This window comes from Acyrthosiphon pisum, chromosome A1 (assembly GCF_005508785.2).
Source record: "Acyrthosiphon pisum isolate AL4f chromosome A1, pea_aphid_22Mar2018_4r6ur, whole genome shotgun sequence".
NCBI classification, from domain to species: Eukaryota; Metazoa; Arthropoda; class Insecta; order Hemiptera; family Aphididae; genus Acyrthosiphon; species Acyrthosiphon pisum.
The window spans coordinates 51,682,698-51,697,380 of NC_042494.1; the positions used below are offsets into that span (position 1 = coordinate 51,682,698).

At 26.8% G+C, this 14,683-nt stretch overlaps 2 protein-coding genes across 4 annotated transcripts; both read right to left on the minus strand.

Annotated features, from left to right (window-relative positions):
* Positions 1-26: 26 nt before the first annotated feature.
* On the minus strand, positions 27-4,164 carry LOC100163266 (nucleolar protein 11). The gene is made up of 7 exons (XM_001945598.3): positions 3,809-4,164; positions 3,572-3,736; positions 1,674-1,889; positions 1,448-1,589; positions 1,135-1,305; positions 645-933; positions 27-578 (listed from the first exon to the last, which is right to left on the minus strand). The coding sequence occupies exons 1-7, from the start codon at positions 3,935-3,937 to the stop codon at positions 50-52; spliced, it is 1,641 nt and encodes a 546-aa protein (XP_001945633.2). The 5' UTR covers positions 3,938-4,164; the 3' UTR covers positions 27-49.
* Positions 4,165-5,011: 847 nt separating this feature from the next.
* On the minus strand, positions 5,012-11,493 carry LOC100569357. Of its 3 annotated transcripts, XM_016804348.2 has the most exons (13): positions 11,164-11,492; positions 10,114-10,191; positions 9,792-9,886; positions 8,260-8,337; positions 7,997-8,137; positions 7,731-7,806; positions 7,443-7,627; positions 7,183-7,327; positions 6,097-6,270; positions 5,901-6,022; positions 5,730-5,823; positions 5,550-5,667; positions 5,012-5,259 (listed from the first exon to the last, which is right to left on the minus strand). In XM_016804348.2, the coding sequence occupies exons 1-13, from the start codon at positions 11,332-11,334 to the stop codon at positions 5,096-5,098; spliced, it is 1,641 nt and encodes a 546-aa protein (XP_016659837.1). In that variant the 5' UTR covers positions 11,335-11,492; the 3' UTR covers positions 5,012-5,095. The 3 variants fall into 3 exon arrangements, with proteins under 3 accessions (XP_016659837.1, XP_016659838.1, XP_008183091.2); XM_016804349.2 differs by lacking the exon at positions 6,097-6,270 and having other exon boundaries at positions 11,164-11,493; XM_008184869.3 differs by lacking the exons at positions 7,443-7,627; positions 7,731-7,806 and having other exon boundaries at positions 11,164-11,491.
* Positions 11,494-14,683: the final 3,190 nt, after the last annotated feature.

The window sequence follows — 14,683 nt, forward strand, 5'->3', positions numbered from 1 at the left end:
CTTGTAGATGTAAAAAAAAACAAGTATTATTTTTAAAATACAAATTTACTCAATATAAATTAATTGTTTCAATTTTATATAAATTATTGACAGGTCCATCTCGTTTCTTACTGTTAATATTTTTACTTTTCATAACACACATTGTATTGTTTGTATTATATACTGATTCCACATAGTCACATTTGCTATTAATATCTTTTTGAACTTTAATAATAAGTTCAAGTACGTTAGGATCATTTGACAATAATATTTGTTGAAATGAGCAGTCTATCATCAGTGTCATCCAATCAACTAATCTTTCTTCAATTAATTTTTCCTTCATAAGTGAATACAAAGTATTCAAAATTATCAGCATATTCTCAAACGGTAATTTGCGCCGTAAACAAGATGGTTTATTTAAAGGTGGATATGCAAATAATTTTAACAAAAGATTTGAATGTTTTGTTATGTTTAAACTACAATATGACAATATTTCAACTAAGGAAGTATCGCTAATATCGTTGTTTTCAACCAGTAACCGAATCAATGATTTATCTTTTTTATTATTAATATGGTCGGTGATTATCATTTCATTTAATCTGGAATAAATAAATAAATAATGTCAAATATTGTAAAAATAAATAAATAACAATAATAATTTTTACTTTGATTGTGATAAGGCTGAAGTTGAAATTCTATCTACACATTTTTGTTTTGCATAAGAATCCCATTCAGTTTCTTCATATTTATCATTTATTTTAATTAAATTATTATCCATTAACAAGGATAAATTATTCCTTTCACATGTAAAAGGAATCACTGCTAAGTTTTGACCCGTTACTAAGAGTAAATGATTTCCATAACACCATAAATTGGGAGGGTTGGTATAGATTTTAAAATGTTGTACAGCAACTACCATGTTGTAATGAAAATTATATATTACTAAAGCAGCTCCTGAAAAATAAAAATTATTGTTAATTCATAAAAAATATATATTTTTGAACTTTAATCTATTTTATTTTAATATGAAGTACAGTGTAATATGAAAAAACTTTAATTTTAATTGACCAATACAAATTTGTACTTAGTTTTTTAAATATGAATAAAGAAAATGTTAAATCTGTATAAACAACGGTAATAATATTTTTAACTAACCATCGCCTTTTGGTTCTGCTCCATAAAGACCAATACAATCTGAACTTAGTTGAATTAAAGTTACTTGTTTGTTTGAATTAACTAAAGTTATTTCTGTCAACTGTTTACCAGGAAAATCATTGCTGCTAGTTTCGGCGTATAGCTCGTTAGAATACAAGTAACCATTAGACCCTATACAAATGAAAAATAATGTTTTATAATTGATAAACAAATAAAACAAGACGCAAAGTGATGTTCCAAAGTAAAAATGTGTAATGATAAATTAATATAAATAAATTTCTTAATGAAAAAATAACAGATAGACAATACTTACAAAACGTTAAAATATTAAGTGAATCAGAATTTTCTCTAACACAATAACCAAGTAATTTTTCAGTTTTGTTTTTGAAAGATAATTGTAAATTAATTGGCAAAAAAGTATCTTCTAATGGCACAGATCGTAATGTTTTTATATTCTGAAATCACAATATTTAAATAGTTATAGTATACATAATATGTAAACAACTATTTGTGCAAAATTAGCTAAAAATTATATTTACCTTGCTATCAACAGACACAATAATACATATAGCTTTTGTCCTGAATATACATAATTTAGCTAACTCAATTGTTTCGCCATCATTAATGACAGCATCTCTGATTTTTTTCCTGTTACCAATTGCTTCTTTTAAACACTCGCAATGACCATTTTCAAAAACCGCAACTGCTCCTTTATAATCTAATCTTGTTAAAAGCTTAATAATTTTTGCAGTGAACTGTAAAACAAATAAAGAATGATTATTTATTAAATTTAATTATCTTACATAAATGTGATTAAAATTACCAATATGATTATGTGAATGAAATCAAATCTAAGTATATAATTATTGGTGAGGACAAAAATTACTAAATATATTAATCATAAGAGAGAAATATAGTATCTTTCTAATAGGTTAAGTCAGGGATTTCCAACATGTGAATTGCGATCAACTTGTCGATTTTCAGCAAAATATTGGTCGATTGTATTAAAAAAAAATTATACCAATATCGGTTGATCACATGTGTAATCTTAAACACACTTTTACGCTTTATTAACAACGTAGGTATCTACTTAATTAGCAAAAAAAAAACATACAATTATCTGAAAGAGAAATAATAAAAGAATATCACTATACAATTTAGTATTACACTACATGTAATAATGTAATAATATAAATAATATACCTAAATAAAAAGTTGTTGATCACTATATACTTAAAATGTTTAATGTTGCTCACTTGAAGGAAAAAGTTGGCAAACCCTGAGTTAGGTACTACCTATGTCAATGTATGATGAGAATTCAGTGGCATTAATAATTTTTATATCTAAATGCACAACCAAAATTATCTATTACAATCTTTCCGTTAGTAATTCAGAAAGTTGAACACAATTTTTTCCTAAATATCAAATTTATTTAATAAAATGTCTATAATATTGTATTAACTTAAAAGATAAGACTTGTATAACATATACCTACTGTAAAACTGTTTGAAAAGTTAAAACTATGGTCTACTATATAGAGATGTTTTGAAAATAATTATATATGTAATGGCAAAAAATTCAGAGTCCCTATGATTATCTAATATTTTTTTAATATCAATATAAAAATAAAACTGTTCAAAGACAAAAGGTTTTATTTTGTTAAAATATCCTATTATCTAAGTCAAACTTAATACTTCAAATATCAACTTAAAAAAATTAAGCAAATATACTTTTGATACTTTTAAACTATTATAACTTATAAGTATAACTTATGAGGAACATAATATTACATTTTCAAACTTTTTGTCTTAGAACATTTTTTTGTCAATATAAATTGGAAAGAGTCAACAATTTAAAAGGTCTATAAAAAGAGTAACAATATTTTTTAAATGATTCTTGTAAAAAATATTTAGTGAAAATTTCAAAAATCTAATAGTTATTTATTCTTGAATAACACCTAAAAAAAAAAAACTAGCGTTACTTAAATACTCCTGTTTTTTCATAATATTGTTTTTAGTTTTCCCTGATTATACCTATTCAAAAATACTGAGGATTGTTTTACTTTCAACCCACCCACACTATCCATAAATAATTTTAGGTAAATTAATTAATTTTTCAACCAAGTATCAATCTAACGGATAATTTAATAAATATATAACTTAATAGTAATAAAAAGTTAATAATTATTCATTTAGTTTGATGAATTTATTTTAAGGTGGGTATGTAAAACGTCTACAACAAAGGCATACCCACAATTATTTATTTTTTTTAATTTCAATATTATTAGAATGTATTGACTACCTATAACATAGTGATAAGATACTAAAAAATTGAATTTCTTCTAAATGTTTGTTCTTTTTTTTTTTATTCTATTAGAAAAACAGATGAAATGACACATTTACAAAATATACCTATAAAATAATATGGAAAAACTCACATTAAATTTCTTCATATCTTTCATCATTAAAGAGCTCCGTAACCATTTGCCAATTCTGGTATAGTTAAAAACACCATAATAACAATTAGTTGATGGATCAAATATCACTCCAGAAGATAATTTATCGGAACTGCTCCAACAATGCACTTGATTTTGGCTTGGCATCTAAACATTAAACATAGATAACCATGATGAAGCTGTGAGTAATAAAAGGTGACAACTAACAAGTATACATACGTGAAAACAAGTAACCATGTTCTTCGATAAGGTGACAATAACATTATCCGGTTCGGCATCATTTGAAATCCCCAAGAAATTGGATTCAATAATGGAACCTAAACTATACGATGTATCTAATTTTATCATGATGTATTTAATTTAAAAATCATTTGCTGGAGTATAAGTGTGGTAATTTACACGTCAAAAGTGGAACTATAATAAACAATCAATAGGTACCATATTGCAATAAAAAGTAAAGACCGGACAGAATTGAGAGTACCGACAGCAGAGTACGAACTCCAGCCGACAGATCAAGTAACAACTTACAAGTACTGAAGTACAACAGAAAAGCACGTGTAATCCGTTATCATTATACGGTGGCATTAGATGATAAGCAGCATGACCACTAAATAAATATTATATAATTTACTTGTTGAAGATCTTTCAGCACTGGTTTTGCAAAAACCACGGTATAGAATATAATAGGAAAAAAGGTAGCATTTAGTACCACGATTTACGATAGTACAACCATGGCTTAAATATACTTAACCCATGAGTACAACTACCTGTTTTTCAATTTTAAAATTTTCCTGTTTTCTTTTAGGGCCGTTCTTACTATGTCCGGTAATATCTATACTAACTAGTAACAATACATATGTATATCTGACTATTTGGCCATAGATAATATAAGAATATATTAAATGCATATTATATATACATATAAGGTATAAAATAAAATATTAAACATTTTTTTCTAAAACAGAATAAATAAACAAAATATTACATTTTGGCATTTTGCTTTTTTTCGGTTTCGAATTTCGATCACAGTTCTATAAACTAAGTTTAAATATGAACTTACTTTAGTTTATAGGTATGAGGTCTATAGTGTTTCGATAAACACTCATTATGTCACTGTGTCAGTCAAAAAGTCAGTATTTTAATAATTATTATTATGGAGGTTAAACACCCAACCCAAACCCTGGGAACCGTTATGTATAATAGGGGTGTTTGTAAGTAATGTACATGATTTAATAAAAATTATATGATATGACTTCTGTTTTAAGCTAAATTATGAAAATATATATTCAGATATTCTATACATGACAATACTTATTCTTTGTACCAAAAATTATAATATAACTAATATAAATAAAAACAAATTTTAATTTATTTTAAATTTAAAAAATATAAATACAATTTAAAATGCATGTATGTGGATAATCTTGTTTTGTTTATATTTAAATACCTACCATAATATGACAATCAAAAAATCCAAAAAACACATAAATCTATTAAATACTATTATTATTTGGTATTTGAAGTATTTTTCAACGTTACAGGAGTTATAATAAAACGTCTTGATGTTGAAGGTGTATTATTATCTGTAGAAACAGTAGTTGGATAATTTTCCATTGGAGATTTAAAAACGGCATTAAGTGAATCTGGTGTAGTTTCACCATTGAATAGATCTATATAAAAAAAACTTGATAAATTAAATGTTCTATAAATATAATCTATAGCACTTATATTTTATTAGACAACTTATGTGTGATAATTTTATAACGGATCTTTTTTTGATAGATTGAAATAATTTTCAGCTACAAAGGTACACTGCATTAAAAATTACCCGTTTAGAAAAAAATTTAAGTTTTTCTTTAAATGTTAATTTAAACACAAAATTATAATTAACTACCATGTCCTCTTTAAACTATTTAAACTACCATTTTTTATAATTACATTAACTACTCAATAAATTTACCTGTATTTTTTATTTTATTCTTCAATAACTTGGATGTTCTAATATCTGTTGGAGTATTTGAAAATGATTTCAGGTCATGTTGTCTTCTATACCCCGGTGACCAAGTAATGAAAGATAGCTGTCAGATTCAAATAATGTTATTAAAGTAAATATGATTTTTAATTTCATTAGTAAGCTTACATCAAAAGGATTATACCCAGGAGGGATACTACAAGGCCCTCTAGCTTTTACAGTACTCGGTGACAACCCAAATATTGGATATTCTTCTTTTAACCTTTAACCAGTCATTAAATGTAAAGGCAGCACTATTATGATACGTCAACATTTTTCTAAAATAATGAATACTATTACCTTAATGTAAGATAATTAGCTTCTTCTTGAGGAAATTCTAAGTTTATTTCCTTCAACACATTTAAATATTCATTGATTAATGTTGTAGACTGCAGGTTTTGTTTTGGTGCAACAGCTTTTATCTATAATAAATATAACATTGCCTTAAAATTTAAAACATACCAGTATATTTATTTAATAACTATATTTATATTACTTTTAGTATGACAATGCCACATGCAAATATACATATTATATTAATGAATGTTACACACATGCTCATTGCTCCTTTAATAGCGAAATCAATAGATCTTATGGATGAATAATGTAAATTTAAGGTATTTAAAGAATCTTGATTAATACTCCTTACTGAAAATGCCCACAACAGTCCCTTAAAAATGAATGTAACTATTATAGCATATTGACTACTGAATAAAATATAAATTTATTTTTAAATTCTAATATTTTACATAATATTATAGTCAATCAAAATATTGTTTTGACACATTGTATAGTATTTAATTACCAAAACATCAATGAAACAGTATATATATATTTTTTTAAATGTTCCAAACAGCAAAAATGTTGAAAAGTTTTGATAATTTTAAACTGTATTAATTACAATCAATGATCTAATAATTAATTCAAAATATAGCCTTGACAATAATTGAATAATAGTACTGTAGACTTTAATCTGATAATGTTATGAATTTTACAGTTTTATTTATTACTGAAAACTGTGAAATACTCGAGGAAATACTGCTTTTCATTTTTACAATTTTAAATACTATCCTTATAAAAACCAAAGTTCAGTGCCCACAAGGCCACAACACACTGTTCACTATCAGTTTTTGCTACATAATATATTATATAATAATAGGGTGGGCCAGATGTCCCATTTTATACAGAAAAATTCTGTATTTTAAAAAGCCCGTCCCTGTGTCCCATCAAAAGCTTTCAGGACGCTTAATTGTCCCGTGAATATAAAACTAATAATTAATCACGTATTCCCGTATATAAGTATTTTTTACATGGTCAGTAGCGTGGTCACCCTATATAATATGCATTAATTAGATTGATATTAAAAAATATTAATTAGTCAATAAGCTTTATTATGAACCGGTATAATTTTAAATGTGACTTAAGCCGAGGGACTTAATGCAAATTTTTACTATTTACACATATTATATACAATTTAAAAAGAACAATTTATATTATTAATCAAACCTCGGATTTAAAGTTATTAATATATAAAATAATATATATATATATATAATAAATATTGTATAACTGAAATACTTACAGCATTAACGGAAGGTGGTAGAAGTGATGTAGATATTGCTACTCCGACTAAAGAAAATGTATTATTTCCCAATAAAGCAATAGGCACAGCAATTCCAACAAGAAATGCAAGTACAATACTAACCCACAAACTACCAATATCTGTCCTGAAATAGAAGTAAAAAAAAATAATTAATATAATTTAATAAAGTATGACTAAGTTTAGAGATTTTAGACAAGATAAAATAATTTAGATTTTAGATATATTATATGAGTACTAACATAAAGGCCATTTCATTAGTTATCCACTGACTAGAATCTCTATGATCAAAATAAGAAGCAATTAATCCATATCCAAAACCAATTAAAACGCAAATAATTAAACCAATCATTTCGTTTATAATCCCCATGTTTCTCAGTTTTTTATTTTTTATCATAGTTCCAAATGTAGCAGCATTAACTGGTCCCTAAAAATAAAATTAATTTTAATACTTTGTAGACTGTAATTATTTTTAGGTTGTTCAATATCTGATTTATCTTTTATATTATATTATTTATATAATCACTAACCATAAGTGGAGAAAGAAGCATACTAGAGACAAATATAATAGTTTCTCCTTGTATCAGACCCAGAGCGGCAACCGTTCTATAAATTATGATTAAAAATCACTTCTTCGAAAAAAATTATGATGGCTTTTATAATAAAGTTTAAAATATACATTTTTATTATTGGTTAAATATATTTTATTTGTTTAATAAGAAAGGATAGTACTTAATGATTATATACATGTGCATTATATTTAGTACTTATACAAATATACCTACATAATACTTACACCGAAATTATTAGAAGAATTACAAAATCAAAAGTTAGCATTGCACCAGTTTCTATCCCTTGAACAACTTGTGCCACGGTTAATCGAGATTTAACTGACTGAAGAAATTTCTTCCAAGATGATTCATACAAACTGGGTGGGCTATAAGATAATTAAAAATTGTGATTGGATCATAATAAGTGCCCATAACACATTACATCCATATTCAGGTTGGTTCAAAAAAAAATATTTTTTAAACATACCTAAACTAAAACAATACTTACTTTTTATGTTGATTGGTTTCAAAAACTGATGGAGTTGATGTTGCAGTATCTTGATAATACAATGAACAAGGCAAGACTCTAGTAAATCAAAATATGCATTAAATTAATAATTAATATAGGACTATAAAGTAACTTAATATATATACATGCAGATGACCCACTGAGTGTGTCATAGGCGCAACTAAACCAATATTTTTGGAGGTGCACAAATTTTAAAGAATTCCCAGAACCTTTAAAATGTATACTATAATATATTAATAATAATTTCAAATGTGTATTTATGTATTATATTTTGATATGAGTGATGAGTGAAACAGTAACAGATTAAGAAAATAAAATGTTCACAACTATTTTAATATGATTTTACTGTCCAGTAAATTATATTTATTTAAATTACTGCTAGTTCAGACTTCAGGGCAACATATTCCGACTATCCTCTCACGATTACTCAAATCAATAATGTCATTATAATTATTTTTATTCAGTTGTGAACAATTCAACTCTGGCTGATTTGAATTAGAAGTAGAACTGCTTGAAACTGGAAGATCTAGCTCTCCTGAATCAATATCTTTTTAAGTATTATTTTGTTTTTTTTTAAATACAATTGGTAGATATGTACAATAGACCTTATTATTTGTTTAATATTATTAATTATTATTGAATATAGGTAGGTAATATATGGGCCAGGGGGGAAGTAATGCTAACGCGGTCCCCCCTCTGGTTCTCGATACCACGGAAAAAAAAAAAAAAAAAAAGTAGGTAATATATACTGTTGGTAGTAACATAAACATTAAAATATTTAATTTTCATAAAAAAAAAACCTTAAAAATATTTTGAACCTTATTTATTTGTTTACTTGATAAAGAAAAATATTGTTACCTGTATTCAAACTTCAAAGTTATATTTCATCAATTTATAATGTAATATTATTATGATTATCTGTGACCTATATGTGTTCTATACAACATTAAATAAGCTAAAGATTTTTTCATAATATTATGTTATACCTAGCTAATATATTCCTCGATATAAACTATAAAGTATATATGCATAGTACCTACAACATTTTTGTATTTATTGATAATTTTTATTTCAAAAAAATCAAAATATAATAGAAAAGGACTTTAGTTTTTGGTAGGTGCACACAGTGGTGTATTTAAGGGGTGATCAGAGCCCCCGTCCCTCCCATTGGCCTAGCATATAGGTTAATAAATTGGTCCGTTTTTAAATATTTGTGTCGTGAAACTTGGAAAAAGACAATGGGGCATGCCCCCCCCCCATAAAAAAATTATAGATCCGCCACTGGGTGCACAAGTACCCTGTGCACCCCTCTAGTTGCACCAATCATTCCCTCTTACCCTATTTCTGCATCTATACAATATAATATTATGTATAAGGAAAACATTAGGAATATAGGGAAAATAGAATAATCACAAAGTTCGAGCTTTATCGCTGCATGATATATTCTGTAATAACTAATATGTATGCGCTATATATATAACTAATACAAATGTTATAAAATATATAGTTACACTACTGTTGAATTTAATTTTACTCCAATGCCATTTTCCATCAATAAATTCAAAATATGTTCACAGTGTTCATTGGAAGCAATTGAAAAGGTTACCTGAAAATATTGGAAACAATTTTGAATAATTGTAGATCTGAGGGTAAAGTCTACAATATATACTAAGAGCTAAAAGTACTTAAATACAAAAGTTTTTACCTCTTAGTAAGGTTATATAACTTATAAGTAGGTAAATTGTAAGTAGATGGGTAACACAGGTACCTTAGGTATTGTACCTAGTTAGTAGTTTTATACAGATTATGAGATTAAGCATAATATATAATTACCGAATAGCATCTATTATCCCTGCTTTGATTCCATATGGAATTGGAAATCTGCAAACTACATAAAATTGCTTCCAATGTCTTAGACATTTATAAATATTCATAATTATAATTCATGGTATAATATATAGGTACCTATTTATATATAAAGGTATGCAATATACATACTATATACATATACATATATATATATATATATCCATTAGTACAGGGATCGCAAACCTTTTAGCTTTTCCATCAAGTGAACGACATTAAACATTTTAAGTAAGTATTTGTTAATCTACCATTATTTATTTAGGTAGGTACCTATACTCTTTGGCGTAAATAGGGGGGGGGACTTGGGGGACTTAGTTCCCCCAAATGTCGGTCAAGTCCCCCCAGTTCAACATCTAGTAATTATTCCGAATTTTTATATTCTGTGATACTAAGCAATATGGCCTATGGGTAATGGGGGTTTGAGTCCTCCCCCCAAAAAAAAATGTAGTAATTTGTGCCTATGGGTATGCTATTTCATTATTACATGCAGCATACTGCATAATAAATATAAATTATAATACATTTTATAACAATATTCTTCTTTCATTATTAAATATTAATTGTCCATCGAAAAATGTTATGTTTTTTCGCTACTTAATAAATACTTTACTTTGTATAATATAAACCGTAAAGGACTACTTAAAGGAGTGTTTTTAACTTTAATGTTACGCACGTAATCAATAGATATTATTGGTATAAATGTATAATTAATTTTTAATAACTAATAAGATCAACCAATAATATTACTCTAAAGATCGCGTTCGACTGGTCGGCGTTAAATTTGTATTGTTAAATTTCATAAAATATTAAAATATATACCAAATTATCTTATGGTTATGTTGTAAGCATAAAATGCATAATTTGGAGGGACTAACTAAAAACATAGGTAATGGACTTCATTATCCGCAGTTTTTTTTATTGAAATTTCATCACTTATTATAAATATATATATATAGTAGGTATATGCGTGTAAATTAGTAAATAGTTGGTATTAACTGCCAGCTGGTAGGTACTTACTTTTTCCATAGTTATTGACAAACTATATTTGGGACGGTCAGGTGGTTGTTTATTGTTTGTATTATCATTCGGTAGTTTGGTTTTTATTGAACAATCACAAGCAATTTTTTGAGAAAGATGGATTTCATGTTGTTTAGTAGGAATTACAATGTTAAACAATGCTCCAGGCATTGTTATTTGTTAGTAAGTGTATAATTAAATTACTCAAATAGTAGAATATTCCTATATAGATATAGGTAGTTAGGACGGCAGATAGATACTAGCTTACTATAAAAAAAAAAATAGTACTACTTATGCGAACATAATTTGAATAATACCTGAAGTGACCTACCATAGTAAGGATACAAACAAAAGGTCTGATAAATATTATATTAATAAATTGTTTCATTAATAGTTGATAATTTTGAGTTTCCCGAAAACTATAGATAAAATATAAATTAATATACATTATTTCTTAATTCATATTTGAAGATATTAAATAATAAATATTGTTTATGGGTGTGCGTGCATTGATTATAAATACTATTTATAATCAATGGTGTATAATATTATGTATAGGTAGCCATTAGCCGTATAAGTATTGTATAATTATTGATAAACGTTTATATTATATTTTTATATTGTTATTTTAAGTTTATTTTTCAACTGAGAAATCTATCAAAGTAGTAAGTACCTATCAAAATATAACCATAATGGCATAATATTGGCATAACCTTTTGGAACAGTAAAAATGCTTTAAAGCTTAAACCCGTTCTCGAAAAAATCGATTTTGTTTTTTTGTTGTAATTATTAAAAATTAATAACCGCAAAGACATAACATTTTACCAAATATTTACCTAGGTATTTATATAATTACTATATTAGTATTCATTAATCATTTTTAAACTCAATATATGTTTTATGAGTGTTTAAAGTTGATTTTTATTTTAGTTTATTAAAATATGTAAATATGTCATAAATAGTTCTTGTAATTTATTTTAATAAATTTCTCTGATATAATACTGAAATTAAAATATTGAATGTATATAATATAATCATATAAAATTTAAAAAAAGGTGGTTCCGGTTAAACAGAAATATACCACCGATTTCACCATCATTCTTACCTCCTTAAAATAATCAAAATTCGTCATAGCTGCGCTGCGCGTGGAGGTAAAGTACAGTGTTGTGCGTATGCCTGTAAACATAAAATCGCAAACTTTGGATTGATATTATATAACTTCCAAAATAATGATTTTTGTATTATCATTCTTAACTCGTTTATAATATAATAAATGTATTTTTTGAAAAAAAAAATAATGGATACCTAATGTGAATTTATTCCAAAATGAATGGCCTTGGAGCCATGGAGCCTGGAGTTGACCAACTCTCTTTAGTATTTTGTTTTTGCGTAATATTTTTGTAGTTTGAATTTACTCTATAAATAAATAAATAATGAAATATATAGTAAATAGTAAATACTAATTAATGTTAATCTATTAACATTTTACATTAAAGTTTGTAAAAATTGTATGAGTCGACTGAGTGACTGAGTTTCATAAATACCTATACTTGACATTTATTTTATAGAAGTTGGTAATCTCACTGGATGCCTCTTAACTGACGAAAAATAAATCGAAAATAATATGGTCTTCAAATGTAGGTATGTAAAAGTTTCAAAATCAGTATTTGAATAAAATATTAAAATGCATTTTTAAATGATAGGTATATTGTATATCGTAAATGTAAGGGCCAAGGGGGACCGGGTGAGCGCTTGCAGTTGCTTGGTCGATCACCTTATATACTCGCGTGGACTGTGTATGTGTTTTATGAAGGAAAAGGAACATATAATATATTTATATTATGTTATACACTTATACCTAATACCTATATGTGTTTTCGAGCGGTTGTTTTTTAAGTTACCCATTTGGACTTGTCAAAACTTTTACTCCCTCTATTCATAGGCGCAAATAGGGAAGCTTTAGAGGCTAAGCCCCCAAAAAAATGTCCATAGCCCCCCAAACATTTCTTACATTTTGATTTAAGCCTATTCAATATAATAAAAGTAAGGCTTTAGCCCCCCCCCCCCCAAATGCTATTTGCGCCTATGCCTCTGTGGCTCTATTAAAAACTGAAATAGGCGACTGGTTGCCCACCTTTTTTAATTGTGTATTTGTGTGTGTATAGTATTGGAAACGTTGTTAGGCCGATGATTTGAATTTAGGTGGGTTTTAATTATACGTATAATTAACGATATCTAAATATCTAATAAATGGTATGTATACCTATACGGCTATACCTACTAATTACTTTAATTATAATAATGGTAGATAGCGATGATTATCGCTAGCCGGCACCCGGTATGTCTCGTACTATTCAGACGCAGCTCGCTGAAGCAGTACATCAATCTAATAGTTTAATTTAGACTCAATATCATGTTTACCAATACTTGATTATTTTTTTTAATTCATGACGCGGTGATGAGGACCACAATTTTGATGATCAGTACACATGTGTATGAATGCGTCTAAATATAAATATATTCCAACTATTAATTACTAAGTAGTTACCTACCTAGCTAATTACCAATTTCTCATTGTGACTATAATTTATCAGTACCAGTACTTAACCTACACAATTGCCTATGAATATACAGGCATGTTTTTGTACAATAATATAATATAAATATATAATAATGGTTAATCTTAAACCACCGGGCAGGCGGGTATCGACCCATTTTGGGCTGTTTTAAAATCAGACGAGGGCAATTATTATAATTTATAAGTTATAGGTTTATAACCCACCTTGTTTCCCCCCCAAGGCACCAAATGACCCGGCTGTGAACAAGTGGGTACAGTTGTCCGCTCTACAAAACAGTAATATTGCAGTCGAGCATGTCATTATAAATATTTGTTATGGATGTGTTATATTTGAATTCTATGATAAATCATTGCATACGAAAAACGATTCTGGGCAGGCACGTTGTGTCATCCTAGCGACATAGCATACTTGTATAAATATACATTATAACTGAAAAAAAGTTAATAAAAATCAAAAATATCTTATGGCTAAAAATATCGTAATTTTCCAGTTAACTTTTATTTTTGTTAAAGATGGTAGAAAAACTTATGGGGAATATCCAATTAAAATTTCCAATGTTAACTATGCAAAGAAAAATGTTTATGAGTTAATAGCCGAAAAATAATTTGAACAATTTAAAAAAATTCTATAAGCTATAAATGGCTCAAAAGGACTTAAAATATTTACAAAATGGTACCATACATGGAAAATGCTATTGCCTACTATAAATATTTGGTGATCATTTCAAGTGTTTACGGTTATTATTTTTCGAGTTACATCAAAAAACTAAAATCGATTTTTTTCAAAAATTTATTTTGCGTAAAAATTACCATTGTTTTTGTTTATCCATCAGAAAAGATACTGAAATCGAAAATCGGAGCAATTTTTATTAACCCCAAATGTTGATGATAGAAAAAAAAAAATTAAAAAACACAGAGTACCTGGTATTGTAAATAGTAAGT

Bases quoted from the DNA above. Each gene is read 5' to 3' on its own strand.
- LOC100163266 (XM_001945598.3), bottom strand. From the start codon at position 3,937: ATGATAAAATTAGATACATCGTATAGTTTAGGTTCCATTATTGAATCC. The intron at 3,737-3,808 runs GTATGTATACTT...TTTAATGTTTAG, and splicing joins ACATGGTTACTTGTTTTCAC to ATGCCAAGCCAAAATCAAGT. The intron at 1,306-1,447 runs GTAAGTATTGTC...TCATTTGTATAG, and splicing joins ACTTAATATTTTAACGTTTT to GGTCTAATGGTTACTTGTAT.
- LOC100569357 (XM_016804348.2), bottom strand. From the start codon at position 11,334: ATGCCTGGAGCATTGTTTAACATTGTAATTCCTACTAAACAACATGAA. The intron at 8,338-9,791 runs GTAACTATATAT...TTGATTTACTAG, and splicing joins AAATTAAATTCAACAGTAGT to AGTCTTGCCTTGTTCATTGT. The intron at 5,824-5,900 runs GTAATAGTATTC...GACTGGTTAAAG, and splicing joins GCTAATTATCTTACATTAAG to GTTAAAAGAAGAATATCCAA.